At 39.8% G+C, this 16715-nt stretch overlaps 2 protein-coding genes across 8 annotated transcripts in view; one reads left to right on the forward strand and one right to left on the reverse strand.

The window, feature by feature from the left end:
- The window catches only part of Elp4 (elongator acetyltransferase complex subunit 4), a 243539-nt gene extending 239716 nt beyond the window's left edge, over nt 1–3823 (forward strand). For all 4 annotated transcript variants that reach the window (XM_029555164.1, XM_029555168.1, XM_029555157.1 and 1 more), the window contains one exon: nt 1984–3823. In XM_029555164.1, coding sequence (XP_029411024.1) covers nt 1984–2115 — 132 coding nt within the window. In that variant the 3' untranslated portion in view covers nt 2116–3823. The remainder of the gene's footprint in view (nt 1–1983) is intronic.
- A 4811-nt stretch (nt 3824–8634) lies between these two features.
- The window catches only part of Pax6 (paired box 6), a 16745-nt gene continuing 8664 nt past the window's right edge, over nt 8635–16715 (reverse strand). For all 4 annotated transcript variants that reach the window (XM_029555224.1, XM_029555218.1, XM_029555222.1 and 1 more), the window contains 6 exons: nt 13522–13680; nt 12914–12996; nt 12534–12684; nt 12179–12294; nt 9368–9518; nt 8635–8714 (listed from right to left, as the gene is read on the reverse strand). In XM_029555224.1, the coding sequence (XP_029411084.1) occupies nt 8635–8714; nt 9368–9518; nt 12179–12294; nt 12534–12684; nt 12914–12996; nt 13522–13680 (740 nt within the window). The remainder of the gene's footprint in view (nt 8715–9367; nt 9519–12178; nt 12295–12533; nt 12685–12913; nt 12997–13521; nt 13681–16715) is intronic.

Here is a 16715-nt window from a genome sequence, read left to right on the forward strand (position 1 = left end):
ACACACACACACACACAGAGTAGTTTTCTCTAAAGTCCACATAAAGACCTTCAAATCATGCAAGCATTCTGGTCATTTTCTTCTTTGCTGATCAGCCTTGACTACAAGATAGTCTAGAAACATTGAAACTGGGGTGTAATTAAAGCTCATTTCCCTCCTGCTTCTTCCATGGACAGTGATTGAGTTAACACTACAACAATGCTTGTGACCTTGGACTCTGGATTATGCTTTGTTTTAGATTCCTGACTTTATCATGCTTTCATTTCTACTTGAAATTTTTTGTGGAAAAAACTAGAGTGTACAGAAATAAAAGAGATGTTTTAAAACCAGTGATAAAATAGACAATTACTTAATAAGTGGCAGGCTGGATGCAGAGGATAGAATGAATCGCTCTGTGTGAATCTCACAGGCTTCCCTGACCTTCTTGACCTTCCTGACATCTTTGCTGGCCTTGCATCTGTAGATTTGTATCTTTAGTCATAAATGTGCTTGTATTATAGGCAAACTGAGATCAAGGAAAAACCTTTTCATAAATTATTTTAAATGTTTTTAAATATTTTGATCATGTGCACACAGCTTGTGTTTACATGACAGTAAACAAGCCTTTCATCAAGAAAGAATCTAGTGGGAACATATGCTTGTCAACAAAGATTTTGACAAAAGAAAAAAAGTGATTTTTTTTTTTGTATTAAAGAGAGTTTTCCAAATGAAGGTTCCAGCTAGGCTGCCTACTTTGGAGAGCCCCGTCCTGCCTTGCCTGTGGTCTCTCAGGCCTATTCTGTACCTCACACGACAAAGATAGCAATCCTTTGTAACCCTGGAAGACTGGTTCTAGGCCTCTGCAGATTCTAACATCTATAGATGTCAAAGTCCCTTCTATATCATAGCATTGTGCTTGCATATACATGCATATACACATGTCTTCTTGTCTAGTTACATCATCTGTAGATTACTATAATACCTAATACAGTGTAAGTGCTATGTAAATAGATCTTTCACTGTATTGGATAGAGAATAATAACAAGATAAATAAGAATAACAAAATAACAAGATAAATAAGAATAATAACAAGATACCTCTACGTGTTTAATACAGGCCATTCTTTTTGAGTATTTTCACACCATAGGGTTGGTTGAATCCATGCATGTGGAATCTACTGATATGAAGAACCAACTCTTTGTTCCTTTAAATGTTGATTTTAAAAAAAAAAAAAAACATGTCATGAGCTAGGAGTACTGATAGTTAAAGGACTTTGAGATTCTTTCCAATACACAAATATTCTTTTGAAATACCAAGATTTCTTCCTAATTACAGTAGCTTCTATAATTATGGTGAGGGGGGCTAGTCAAAGCTGAATTATACTTTTGAAAATATACTCCAACATGATGCACTAAGGCAAACCTGTAACACATGTTGTAGTTGACTTACCTGAGCACTTGAAAAATACTGACCCTCTGGTACCATTGCTTTGATTATGCCAAAACGTCTGTCAAGAGTTTAAGTTCCTAGAAATAGTATAGTCATGAAATAGAATCATCAGGTCAACTCATACACAAAGGGAAGCAAGCATTGTGGGAATCCAACACTCCTAAAAAGCTACATTTGATTAAAAAGCATTTTAGGACCATGGCAAAAATAGGACAAGGAAAAAACTAATTCGTGATATTTTTCAGTTTGTACATTTGCATGTTTTCATTTCTACCTAAATAAGAAAAAAAATCTTAATACATTTAGATTTGGTCTCTGAAAAAGCTCCACTAAGAATCTTGGTCCAGTTTCTAACAATAGCTATAATTTGTAAAAATCTGGTAAGAATAGGATGTGATTATAATGGGCTTCAGTCTGAGGAATTGTTTTAGCAGGGATTTCATATGCAAGACTAAATGCTGATCAACAGAGCATAATATTGTATTCTGAAGTGTGCTAGGGAAAGCAAAATTAATTTTTTTCTTCTTCTTTTCCTTCTCTTACAATGTGCCATAGCGACTGCATTTGCCTCCAGACTTGTCAGACACAGTGAGCCGTTCAAGCAAACAGGATCTGGCAGAATCCGCCAAGCTGCTGGGCCCAGGCTGTGGCATGATGGCCGGAGGCGAGAAGCACCTGGACTTCTAGGGATCCTCCTTAGTCACTGCATGTGGAATTATCTGACACTCTAATTATGATTGCTAATAGCTTATGTAAATATTTTTCTTAATGATTTGCCCCTCAATCTTTGAAAACACAGTTAGGATTACAGAATGGAGCTGCCATTCTTTATGTTTTTTTCACCAACTTTTGTACAGAAATAATACAGCAGAAATATTGGCATTTTTAGCATTTAGTTTTTGCTTTTTAAAATACTAATTTATTTTTAAACAAACACTCAAAAAAGGTCCAAAAAATCAATGCACTCAGGATCATGCACATGTTACAGCCAGGAGAGTGTAAATCATGAAATTCAAGTTGTATATGAACACATTTCCACTTTATTTCTGAAAAAATTACCAAAATTGCTAAGGCTTTAAAAAAAAAAAAAAAGAAAGAAAGAAGGGAATTTTGTTTGCTAGTATATGAAACAATTCGCATTTATGTATCCTGTTATTAAAATGATAAAGACAAAGTAATATATTTTGAATTTAGTATGAATTACTCTGCCATAGTAGTTAATACAAAAAGAACTTGAGTGATAGAATAGAAGTTGAGTGGACTTCTGTTTAGAAATCTTCAACAGTCAAAGTCAGTGCTATGAAATTGTGTCAACAGACATAATTCAAGACTGAAATTCAAACTGACAGCCACATCAGTGCTGGGATGTCAGGGGAAACACATAGTGAAGCCTGGTGTAATTCGTATAATATAGTCTAAGACAACATGAAAAACTGAAAGTAACTCAGATTTCCACTGTGCCATGCAAACCCTTTGTTAAACAGGAACATTGGCTAAGCATGGAAACCTCTAACCATGTAAACATGTCTTGGGCACATAGCTTATTGAACCAGTTTTCATATGAAACACTGGGTTTTTGAATCAGTTCCATAGCCTTAAAGCTTTTGACAAACAATAGGCAAAAAGTGAAAGTTAAAAAGCAATTTGCATATATAAATAAAGATTCAATTTTTAAAAAGACATTTAACATCCATTGGGAAAAACTGAATTTCCAGAGTACATTTTCAAATATATTAGAATATTTTAAAAGAACTTTTAACCAGCATTTTTAAGTAGTTTTCTTTTAATATACCACAGACTGTGCTCTATTTGCTCCTGACAACATTGTAGAAAACAAAGACTAGGTTTTTAAAACTGTCTAACCAATATGATGAATGTCAGTCACTTAAAAAAAAAACCCACTGTAGCATAAACACACACTGTATACAGCTTTTATTCAGAATTAGAATAATTGAATCAATGACAGTGATTTGCCAGGATGACAAATCTCTCCATCATATCCTGTCACTACCAGTTTATTTTTTGTGATCAAAATCAAAAAGACAACTATTTTGTCACCACGACTTCATTAGCACTAAAAAATCGCGTTGATTCTTCTTCTTCCTTCTTTTTTTTTTTTTACACTGTCTGGTTTATTTTTTTTTTTCATCTCTTTTAATTCTAAAGACAAATTCTTCCCCATTTTCTTTTCAAAATAAAGTTTCAGAATTGATCTGTCAGTTAAAATTAAAGGGCTTTTATATTAAGCAGAGGTGCTTTTAAGATTTAAAACAACTTCAAAAGATTGATTTAGTCCATAGATAATAAAATAATGTTGTGCAGGTACTAAAAGAAGCTCTGCTGTGCCCTTTGAAGATACTGTGAACAATTTGAATAAATTGAAGTGAACCTTTTAGTTGGGTTATTATTTTAATAACTCTAACCTTTCTCTTACCATGTTGTGATTCATTCTACACAAACACACAACAGAACAATTACACAGGATTTGATTCTGAAAAGGAAATGTGCAGCCGTCACATATGTAAATTGCTTGTAAAATACTTAATAGGCCACTGATTCACTTCCCTGGATACCATATCTATAAAATTAACACCCAATTACTAGTTAATGTATGCTTTACAAATAGCTAAATACTCTAAAAATTGAGTGGGCATATTTGAACCCTTATTTTAAGTAGAAATGAAACTTTTCAAACTTAATAAAAGTACATTTTTAATCAAGAGAGTACCTAGGCTTTCCAAAAATTCCATGTCCAGGGGCTTTGGTTTTCAGGCTCACTGGGCAGATTTTGGAGGGTTGTATGTTTTGTTTTTCTTCTAATAAAAATGCACTCTAAAAATGTGCTTTCCATGGGCTGGAAAGATGGCTCAGCAGTAAAGAGCACTGACTGCTCTTGCAGAAGACCCGGGTTCAACTCTCAGCACCCACATGGCAGCTATGAACCATCCATAACTCCAGTTCCAGGGGAATTCGAAGCCCTCTTCTGACCTCCGTGGCATTGTACAACACGGGTGCACTCACATACATGCAGGCAATACACTTGTACACAGAAAATAAAAATACTAAATAAAATATTTTTTTAAATGTGCTTTCCTCCTTCTGGAAACATTATTTGTCCTCTATTTCTCCCAACAACTTCATAAAAATACTGGCCTTCAAAAATTATACACACACACACACCCTTCTGACATATTATGAAACATACACTCATTAATAGATTTTTTAATTATCAACTTGATTCAAATATACTTAAGAGCAGTGCCAAATATAGCATCTGAAATATCCTTATATCTTTTTAATGTTTCCAATATATGACCCTCAAAGCCATGTATGGAATTCTTTCTTACACTATATCTGCCTATCTTTAACATGAGGTAAATATTTTGACTGCTGAGTTCTGCTCAGGTATTGAGGCTCCAAGACCTCCTGAATTTCTTCTTGATGCCTCTACACCATATCACTTTCCTTCTTTTCTACCTATTCGTTAGCACTGCTACCTCCAGGACCTCCCAATACTAACACCAGACCAAATCAAAATGCCTCAAAAGTAAGGAACTCTGCCAACAATCCCCTTTCAATTTTAACGAGGAGGTATAGGGAAAACCCAATATTGGTTAAGTCCATTGTTGTCATTTTGTTGCTGCCTTCCAAAGATAGTCACCATCAAAAGCATCAGAATTAAGCAGTAGTAACTGTAAAGACTTTCATTTTGATTTGAAAACCAAACAGTTTAGTCAGTCATAACCAAGGGGTTGGGGAGAAAGATTTGTCTTGAAAAACAGAATAATATGTATTTGGTCTTGATGAACCAAAGTACTAACCAAAAAATAAAAAATAGGCCTAAATAACTAGAAGAATGTCATTACTATCCTGTGATGGCAAACGTTCATGGAACAAAGCTTTGTACTAATACTATAGGAATAATTTTTTAGGAAACCTATTTATGATAATTTTTAAAAGGAGGAGACAATTGTTTACGGATTGACTGTTGTTAGGAGGCACAGCTTTCAGAACGGGATTCTTGAAAATTCATCCCAGTAAAAGTAGAGTGATTTTTACCTAGAGTGATTCAGCTCTAATTCTGTTCACCTGGTGTCCCTAATTCAGTCAAATCTTGAGATAAAATGTTAGCTGTTTGTACTGAGAACATCACAAAATATAGTCTTCATTCTGGAAAATGTACTAAGACATCCCTGCAGATTGCCCATTGACAAATCTCTAAATATACCTGTCCGTAAATAGACAAAAGTAAATGATTACAAAGAGTAAAAAGCCAAATCCCAGGCACTGGTACCACACAGAGCTTGCAGTGCTGTCCCCAAGAGTGCCTGGAGCTTGGATGAGAGGGAAAGCTCATCTCCCTAGGGTACATGTGGCAGAAGGCAAGACAGCCGTTCCCTGCTGGACCAGAGGGCTTCCACAGCTGAGCAGCACTTCTTCAGACTACACCAGGCCATGCCATTGTGGCCTAGCAGTCCTAACCCTCTGAGGGCTTGTGTTTGTGCCCGAGTGCTCACATCAGACCCATCAGCTCCCATATCACTCTCTTTCTCCCACTGCAAGATCTTGTTCCCAGCATGCCATGCCCAGTTCTCCATAGTCTATATGCTCTGCTCAGCAGAGCCATGGGCCTGCACCAATTTGGCCCCAGCCAAAATCACAGCCAGTTGGAAACTACCCTTTCTTTCAAGGAAGGAAGCCAGCCAGCAGCGCATAACTCCCACACAGCCCTTCTCTGACAGTTCCCTCAGCACACATCCATCCCTCAGGGAATAAAGGCTGAAAAATGTCAGGAGGTAGAAATGTCTGGGAGGGCAATTGTACCAACAGTGTGTATGTGCCAGCATGCAGTGCAGGCTGACACGGGGTACCACTACAAATACGCATGCAATAACCAGCATCAATTTAGGAAGGCATCCCCAGACGTGAAGCAACTCCGCTGGAATAAAATTTTTAGTATGTAGTATGCCAGAGAAATGAATCTCAATTATCCGTTCATAAGCAGTTCCTTAACTACCAAATGGTAGATGTTGACTACAAGGTTGTGTTTAAACCTTCCAAGTAATTTCTTTATTTTTGATCATTTGCTTTGGAGGATTAAAAAAAAAAAAATCCAAGTACAAGTCAATGGAAGTGTGTCCTTTTCCCCCAGAGGTTTCTCTACATTAAGTATTCTTACTTACATGGCCAGGACCTCCAAACGTTTTACCAAAGTTTACAAAAGAAAATGTATGTATATTAACTTACATGCTGCACAGAGCAGACAGAAATAATAGACAAGCCTTTTTCTAGTCAACAAAGGCTTATTTTTTTTCCCATCCATTGCTTGGGCTCAAACACTCCTGCCCTGCGTGCTGCCACTTTAAGCATGATCAGATTTGTGCTTCGTTGCAAATAACAACTGACCAACAATAGGCCCTGCTTCATAGATTTGGGAATGTTTGGCTTAAGCTGCCAATGACTGAAGGCCTTTAACTCCCACCGGCCAGTCACAGTCCGCTTTGTTGTTGTCTGTTGATGTGTCTGTGCTCATTATTCCTTGACATGCAACATGCTCCCTCCACCCTCCAACCATCCACAAGAGCGCTGAAAGCAAGACTCAAATGGGAACAGCTGTAGTGGTTCAATGGGAAATGATGCCTCTTGTGCAAAGGGGAGGGAGGCAGAAAAGGGAAAGGGGCTATCTGAGAAAGGCAACAGCTTTCAGAGTGTCTTGTTTAAGAAATCTACTTTGGAATATACTTAGTGAAATCATTGTGCAAATTGGCTGACAATGGAAATCTGCCCAGATTGAAAATGCCAGCTCTAATTCAAAGCACGATTCCTGATTAATAGCTTGTTGCATTTTTATTCCTACATTCTTACATGGTTAAAGGAGATACACACACACACACACACACACACACACACATATATATATATATATATCCTCATGCACCAACCAATTTATGAGGCCTTCTGGTGTCTGCAAAAGGACAGTATGTATGAAAGTGACCACTGATTTGGAATATCAACCTAACATGGAAACAAAATTTGTAACACCACACTATTAGGTTAAAAAGAAAATAGTGTAATAAAGGAAATACAAAGGCTTTGGCATGGTTTTTACAATCAACAATGGTTAATTTTGATATGTAGTTTGTGAACAACTTCAAAACACTTAAGTTTAAAACTCTTGCAAGCACTTTTAATTGATTAGGAATGAATTCTAGATGCACAAAATGATTGGACTGTGAACAGTAATACAACTATATCTAGGAACAATTAACTTTTGCTGGCCAAAAAGGAAATGTATGATTGCATGAACATGTGTATAAAACATCTATAGAGTATTCTTGTCAAATATAAATGAAATTAACTTTATTATAGAAATCATTCTGAGGATTTCTAGGGAAGACAAATACTTACATCTCGACATAAAACAAATTGGATTATATCGAAGACACACTACCTTTTAGCTATCAACTTTTCCTTGAATTTATATCTTACCCTTTTTTGCACATAAACTTCATCTGTTAACAGCCTTTGGAAAACCAACAGAGATGTCTTACATATATCTAGTGCATGTTGTTCCAAAGGAATGATACAAACTTGGAACATCAGTCCATAAACTATGAACAGATGGGTAGAAGTATTCGATATATCTTGATAAAACTCTGAAATTCATGGCAAATCTTGTTGATCATGGTTTCCTTTTTTCTTCTTTTCCTTTAAACAACTTCATGACCAACACAGATCCAAGCTCCATCCAGTCTATGCTGTTCTCTTTCATCATTACATACAAATGCCCATTTACAAATAATACACCAAATGAATAAAAGTTTGGATACCAAAATGAAGATTTGTTCCAACTGATACTGTGCCTCCTGTATGCAAAGGTCCTTGTTTCTAGTCCATTCCCCAGGGCTCCAACACAGGACACAGTTGCAGAGTGAAGTGCTTCTAACAGCCGTTTTTCTTTCCTGAACACCCAACTGTTGTGTCCACATAGTCACTAACTAAATTAGCACAATTTCCTCAGTCTTTCTCTCAATCTCTCTCTCTCTCTCTCTCTCTCTCTCTCTCTCTCTCTCTCTCTCTCTCTCTCTCTCTCTCTCTCTCTGCCTAACCCTTCTGCCATGGTTTCCCCATTTAAATTGTCCCCATTTTCCCCATTTCTCCATTGATAATACCCATCTACTGTGGACCCACCTCTCTGGTGTTCCTTCATCTGGGCCAATATTGAGACATATCAGGTTCACTTCCAGGAACTTGAACTGGAACTGAGACTCCAGGGGAAATGAGTCCTATAAATGGGTTAAAAAAAAATAGTCATATAGGTATATTCTTCAAGAGACAGGAGTAGAACATAAATGTATAGCCTTTTTTAAATCTCTAACACACCATAACATTTTTATCATATTAAAAGATATTCCAACTGTTACAAATAAAAGCTGCACCTTCAGGGACTAGATGATTTATTTACACATACTTAGTGAATCCCAAGCCTCTCTAGTCAAATGTTTGTAACTTTAGCAGTGCAGCCATCTTTGGAAGATTGGTGTAATATTTCCTCTGTTGCCATGAAAGACAAAGAGGAAGTAAAAGATGTAGAAATCTTCCAAAAATCACCCACAGTGTGCCCCTCCGGCCTTCACTGTCCAGCTCTACCTAGCAGCATGTCTTCTGAAAACATAGTCTCTGCCCATGTCTTCAAACACAACTTCTGTGACCACATTTCACCATAATAGAAGACATTTTTGCCTATGTGGTGTCAAGTCAGGAGTTTACCTATATTTCCCTTTTCAGTGAGGTTTTCCCCAAAGACAAGGGCAGCAAATGTTCAACACACCCCTACACAAGGCCAGAAGTTTCTTTTCAAGTAAACTAAGTGCAGTGTGAGAGATCAGCTGGCCAGAGAAGCTAAGTAGGCCTCTTTGGGCAGCTGCGGAGAGCTCACCTGTTGAAGTAGTGCCCGAGGTGCCCATGGGCTGGCTGTTCATGTGTGTTTGCATGTGCGGAGGGGTGTAGGTGTCATAACTCCGCCCATTCACTGAAGGGCTGGTGGGCAGCATGCAGGAGTACGAGGAGGTCTGGCTGGGGACTGGGGGCTGCCAAGAGAAAAACAAACCTGTGGCTACTGAGGAACACATCACATAACCACATCCTGGGCTCCCTCCTCCCCAGTGTCTCTTCGGACAAGCCTGGTAATTGCTGATGCCTCTATGGCATGGACTGGAATTCCGTATGATGGGTCTAAGGGTTACCTTTCCTTTAGCCACAGCCAGAGTAAAATTGTCTGTGGCACCAAATTTCTTAAACAGTAAATTCCAACAAGTGTTCAGCTGGACAATCAGCATTATCCATACTTTAACAGAACTTTCATCCACTTTTCATCTTTTACCTCTACTGGGATTGTTATATAACCTCTGAGTGAGGACCTAACTAAAAACACATTCCCTCTCTCTGCAAGTCTGGTTCTATTTGGGAACACTGTGATTCCCAAATTCTGTATGTCAACTATGGGGCCACAGAGTAATAGGAGGAGCTCTGTGTCAAGTTTAGTGTAGGAACCTTGGGAACCTACCAGTGCTGGACTTAAGGGAAAGGTTTTTTAAAGACACAATCCATAATGACCTCAAGTTAAAGTGGTCATAAGTGTAAGTAAATATCATTTATTTGCAACCTGATGATTAACAGTGACTTCTTAACTAACCCAGAAGTCCTGACTGAGTCTTATCCATAAAATTATGTTGTGCCTTCTCAGTGTTCAAAATGAAAGTGTTGAGAAGATAAACTTCTCTTGAAACTAAAGAACTATGCAAAGCCAGGATAAACCCCTTTATGGGAGTGCACGTGGACTTTTTTGAGGTCAGAAAACTCATGGGGTAAATTTGTAGAAGCATAATATCAGCAATAAGGGAAATGATAACTGTTCTACTCCACAAATGCTTAACACCCCAAAATTCTCATTCTCAGAGACCCATCAGAGAGGGTTTAAAGGAAGATACCCATCCTTCGTAAGATACTGAGGATCTTAGTCAACAATATGAAGCAAGAGACAGATAGCACCCCCAACCCAATATTTAAAAAGAAATTTTCTCCGAACAGTAAAATTGATCACTTTTATTGTCTTAGTTGTTGTTTAATGAATGTATATATTTTTTAAACTGTATAAATTTTTAAGACAGGGTCCTACTATGTAGCCCTGGCTTGCCTAGAACTCCCTAGCTAGGTTAGCCTTAAAAATCACAGAGATCTGCCTGCCTCTGCCTCCAAAGTGCTGGAACTAAAGGTATGTATCACCACACTTATCCTAGTCGGCATAATTTTTAAGTTAATGTTTGAAATAAATTGACTTAACATATTTCTCTGTATGTGGAAAAAAATATAATCCAGCATCTGTTTCATTTTTCAAATTGTTTTTTTTTCATATGTGCATTTTGTTATCTCCACAGAAACCCAGATACTGCTATAATATATAAAACTAAGCAAGACACTTCATGGTGTAAAGTTAGCTGATGACCACTCATGTCAAGTTCAAAGAAGCCTAGAGGGCTAGAGGGCCCTGCCAGAATTTCAGCTTGCATTTGTCTCTAATTCCTACAATCACTTCCTCTAGGCAACCTGACTTTTGGAAAATTCCAAGGCAGTTATAGCAACACTAACTAATGAGCTGTTGATCCCTTCATTTACATCCATTGTACTATGGCCACTAATATCCAGATGCAGTAGGAAAAACATGTGAGCAAGTCTTCTGAAGTTGCTTATCTAGCTGTTCCAATATGAGTCTGAAGACTGTGAACATTTATTTTGCTGCTATTTGGATTTGAAACTGAAAAAAAAGATGTTCAGTGGAGAATAACAATGAAATCCCAGAGCAGTTTCCAGCAGGGGCTCGTGCTTCCAATCTCACACCATCAGGCATATCTAATGGTTGCACAAACAGAAGACTTAGGAAAGCCATAGTAGAAGGCCCATGAGAGCGTGGCTTCCCCACCTTCATGAAGAGTCCATCGAGCAACAAAGTGTCTAGTACCAGTGCAGTACAACGTACACCATAAAGTGCTAACCTAATGCAATACTCAGCCATCGAAGAGTTGGTCAATATTTGGAAGAAAATTAAGAACAGAGGCGGGTTATTAAACTAAATGGCATCTAGTGTTCTAGGCAGCAAGGAATGTCACCAACTTATCACATTGCAGCCCAGATTCAATTTCCAACAAATACTTTCTATTAAATTTTTATTCTTAAATGTAGAGCAAAAACTAGCTTTTCCGTTATATGAAATGAATTTCACTGTGTGAATATAAGTCCCATTTCTGACCTTTCTTTCCTTTCTCACTAGTTTTTCACATGTACCTCAAAATACATATGCAGACACTATTAATATAAACACATTAATATAAACCCAAATTTTTAATATATCAACCTCTCACTATCTCATGCTATGCCAGCATTATTTCTACTTTGTGATACAAGTTCATTAGTACCCAAAGCAGCCCTCACTACCACCCGGAATTATCCAGCTAACATGATGATCAAAGGCAGATTAACTTGACTGAACAGATCAGGTGTTTGTTGTCCAAGGACATGAATCAATCAATCAATTAATCAACTAAAAGAGATTGGACTGACTGTCTCAGACTTGATGGTCAAGCAGCCAATCACTGTCAGAAGAAAGATTCCCAAGGGGGCACAAACAGCTGATGGACTCTGCAGGTCCCAACCCATTCCTGGCCCTGTGCAGCATGTGGCCCAGCTCTCTTACTTGCATAGGCAGGTTGTTTGCCATGGTAAAGCTGGGCATGGGTGGCAGAGCGCTGTACGTATTGGTGAGGGCGGTGTCTGTTCGGCCCAACATAGAGCCCGATGTGAAAGAGGAAACTGCAGGGAGAGAGAAATGGCAGATCATTATGGGACAAGTAAGAACCCAGGAAGAACATGTCTTGGAGCCTGATGTGGAGGTGTACATCTTGAATTCTAGCACTTGGGAAGCAGAGAAAGGTGGATCTCTACCAGATAGAGCCCAGCCTGATCTATATAGTAAATTCCAGGGCAGTGGGGCTACAGGAAGACCCTGTCTCAAAAGAAAGAACATGTCTTGGTAGTTAGCATTCCATTACCAGGCGTGGTGGGCTGTGGGATTGGTTGGTAGACACTGGTGCTGAAACTACTGCTGATAGGGATGTGACTAGGGGTGTTGCTGGCCTGTCTTCTCTGGTTCCTCAGTTTTTCTTCTCTTCTCCATTTGGCCCTTCGATTAGAAAACCATACCTGTAAATAAATGGAACAGGTTAGCCCTATGCCTGCTTTCAGCCCAGCCACACCCAAAGCCCTTCCTTTGCCACCCTCCCCTGCCCTGGGACAGCAAAGTGTTAGCAAACTAGGCATGTTACCAGTTATATAAAAGAATGATGCTCCTTAGAAGCACTTTGTCTCCAGACAAGGCAAATTATATGAGCCACAAGGCATAAAACTATACAAAGCATAAATCCCTGGGTACCTGTATTCTTGCTTCAGGTAGATCTATTTTGGCTGCTAGTCTTTCCCGAGCAAACACATCTGGATAATGGGTTCTCTCAAACTCTGAAAGAGTAAGTTGGTTTTATATGTTGTGCCAGAACTACACAAAATGGTTGAACTGAACCTTGGATCAAACTGGCTCCTGACTCACTACTTCATCACCTCCAACTCATTCCCTCCCAAACAATTTGACTATCTGTATTGCCTGTACTTTGAAGAACTTTTCCACCAGAACCAAGTTAAATTTTCTTTGGAATGACATTCAGTGACCCCATTTGTGGCCTAAGACAGCCAAATCATCATTTTCCTTTAGTCTTTGAATTGCTGGTACATGAAATGAAGAAAGAAAACCTACATTCACATACACACCCTGAAAGAGTAAGATGAAAAGATGTAGGAAAGACAGAGAGAGAGGAGAGAGAGAGAGAGAGAGAGAGAGAGAGAGAGAGAGAGAGGAGAGGAGAGGAGAGGAGACACCTTTTCATTTTCAGTTTGTATGCAAAAGCCCTGGCTAAATTTAGCTCTTTGTGCTGCTGGTGTGGCATTTACTTTGATTTACTGCTTGCCTACTTTGAAAAATCCCATCACCTTTCTCCAGGGCCTCAATCTGCTCTTGGGTAAAGGATGTTCTATTTCTTTGCAGCTTCCGCTTCAGCTGAAGTCGCATCTGAGCCTCATCTGAGTCTTCACCATTGGAACTGATGGAGTTGGTGTTCTCTCCCCCTCCTTCCTGTTGCTGACAGCCATCTGCAACAGAAAGAAAAGGACAATAAGAGAAATTGGAATGGCTTGGGGGCCTCCAAAGGGGGCTTGGTATAGTTATAAGCTCCATGGACAGGATAGTCTGAGGGTCAGCAAAACCTTCCTAAGGTAATCAAGTGTCAGCCTCCCTTTAATGAATGGCATTAGCAACACTGGCTACATGAGCCTTTTTCCTTTCTGTTTCTATCATGAAGTGTCATTTCTATGAATGACAAAGCAGGCCAAAAGTTTCCAGGTAAAATGATCTTCGCAACTACACATGCCTCACCCTGCTCCCTCTCCCTACAGAATGTATTTACCTATGGCTGTGTTGGGAAAATAGAGTGATGTTCAAGATTTCAGCTGATCTATAATCAGTAATTCCTATCTAATCAATTAGATGTTGATAGGTTTGTAGAAAATGCTATTAAGAAACCAAACCAAGCTTGTAATCTTTTTAAAAAAATATTTATCTAGTTTTTATTTGAATTCTGCACAGTCAATTTCATTTTAAAGGTTGTGAATTTAGAAGCGCTCGCATTGTTCTGCAGTTTTATTCAACTATTGTGTGAGTGTGCTTTGCCTTGACACCTATTACGAGCACAGCTGTAATTATATCATCACCAAGAACAGGCTATAATTGCTGAAAATGGAATTTTATATTTAGATAAAAGGACTGTCCATTCTTTGTAATGTGTTGCACCAGAGAAAAGTAAGATTTCTTTTAAATTTTTAACGTGTAATTTTAAAAAAGAAATCGTAGAGAGTTCACTAACCAGCTAAATATGCTATGCTGCAGCTGAACCCTTGGCATATCATTGAAGTGGTACATTTTTAATTAGGGCATTTCCACCACTTTTAATGTAATTTCTATCATTAAACAGGGAAAGTTTCATTGTTTTCTTTTGCGCTTGGAGGAGAGATGTGCACTTGGGCTACTGGCTCTGAAATGCACCTTGCCTGAGAGGCCACAGCTTGTGTGAAGGGAAAGGGAAGGACTGGGGCCCTGGCTGGGCTTCCCAGGGAACTGCAGGCTGTGTCTTGAGGCCTGAGGCCCCACAGGATACCAACAGGGACTGTCCCCTCCCAGTCCTAGAAACTTGGCCCGTTTGGGGGGAGGGGCCTCCAGGCCTCGGTGGGAATCGACTTGGCCAGGAATATCATTTATAACCAGCAGACAATAGGCAGCGCCTTCAAAGAGTTCAGGGAATTGTGACAGGATCTAGTGGGATCTTTTCAGGAACTTTGAAATGTTTTAAAACCCCAACTTTCTCCCCCATTTAAACAGGCGGATTCATCAGCACTGGCCACCATATGGGCCCTTGGAGATCTATTGAGATGACCACCAACACTTGAATAGCGAGGGGCTGCTTTTCAGCACCACACAATGCCCCGCGAGTAAGGGAAACTATTAAACTCCTGGGGCAGGAGCGTTGGCAAACTTTCGTGGGCAGAATTTTGAGGCCACAATGAGCACGGACAACAAAAGGATTCTCTTGAGGCGTGCAGCGGGCCACATTGTGTTACAAGAAGCCCAGTCAACAGACTTTTCAGCGAAGTGTGTTAACCCCTCGCTCGGCTATCATTAATCACTGTCCGGAGAGCGGGCGCCGTGGTGCTATTTAGGGCCCTTGGCTGGGGGGTTGGGGTGGAGGTGGATGGGGGGAAGCAGGACAAGGATGGAGGGAGGCAAAGAAAGTGGATGGGGACCAGAGCTGGGAGTGAGGGGAGGAGGAAAGAGAGAGGATGAAGAGTGGGAGTAAAGAGGGAAGAGGGAGGATGGGGTGGGGGAGGGGCAGGGCGGGATGGAGGGGAAAAGAGTGCTTTAAAGAGATGGAGGGCAGAAAGGTGTAAGAAGAAGGGACAGAAAAATAATACAGAGAGGGGAAAGAGAAAAGACAGTGAAATGAGTAGGGAGAGACCGTGGAAAAGGAGGAGGATGGAGCGAGCGTGTATTAGTAAACAAGCCCCCGGCTCCCTGTGGGACTTCAGATGCGTGGGGGAGGGGAGGGTCGCTGGTTGTACCAGACTAGCCGGACTCACGTGTAGGGGCACAAGTGGCTGTGCTAATTTACTGCCCGAAGTTCCTAGCAGACTTCTCAAAGTGCTTTTTCAGGGAAAGAAATGAAGAGGGTCTTTCCCATTTATTTTGGAGTTTCGGTGGAGGATAACTTTTAAAAAAACGAAAATCCTTTGGGGCCAACTAGATAAGTCCACCATTACAGCTTTTGGAAAACACAAAGATCGGAGACCGTCCTGCAACCGCGTGGGTGCTGAGGCAAACACTCAATCATGCCCTCCACCCAAAGAGAAGCCCAGTCCCTTCTGCAGTAGATCCTGCCAGTTAAACAAAGCTGAGGGTTTCCCTCAGAAGACTCCTGCAGATAGCATTCTCTGTTCTCATTTGCTTCTCTGACACAATTTTAAAGCGTGGAGATTTATATTCATTGCCCTCCATGCTCACACACTTGTACACATGCGTGTGTTATTATAAGCCTAAGGCCTGCACTGGCTTAGGAACTGACATTTAAACAGAAAAAAAGTCTATGGGGACAGGGTAACTGAATTTTAAATATTTTTTAAAGTGGAATTAGAGTTTAACAAGGAGGCACTGCTGCGGGTCCCTCCACATCTCAACCTAGCCCCTGAGCATCAATGAAATGTGTTTGCTACTTTAAAAGTAGCAACTGTTTGCAGCCAGGTGGTTGACTGAGAGGTCACTTAGATTGGTCGTAATTTTTTTTTCCTTTAGTGGATTTACCTTCCACCCTTAAATCTTTTAACAAAATAAAAATTGAAGTTAGATCTCTCAAATTCCCCACATGATAAACCTAAGTGGCAGACAATTAAGATATCTTCTTTAAAAGGTGCCCCCTCCTAGGGGAGAAAAGAAGGGGCCTTCAATGGGCGCAGTCCACCTCCCAGCTTAATCCGGGAGAAGAGTGAAAGAAAGCGCCTCCCATTATCCCAGCCCCAGGACCATCTGACGTGAGGGATAGGATTTGTTTCCTGGAAGAAGGAGAAGGCGGGGGGGGGGGGGG

The sequence above is a fragment of the Nannospalax galili genome, unplaced genomic scaffold, assembly GCF_000622305.1.
Source record: "Nannospalax galili isolate Female #2095 unplaced genomic scaffold, S.galili_v1.0 scaffold11, whole genome shotgun sequence".
In the NCBI taxonomy this organism is placed as follows: domain Eukaryota; kingdom Metazoa; phylum Chordata; class Mammalia; order Rodentia; family Spalacidae; genus Nannospalax; species Nannospalax galili.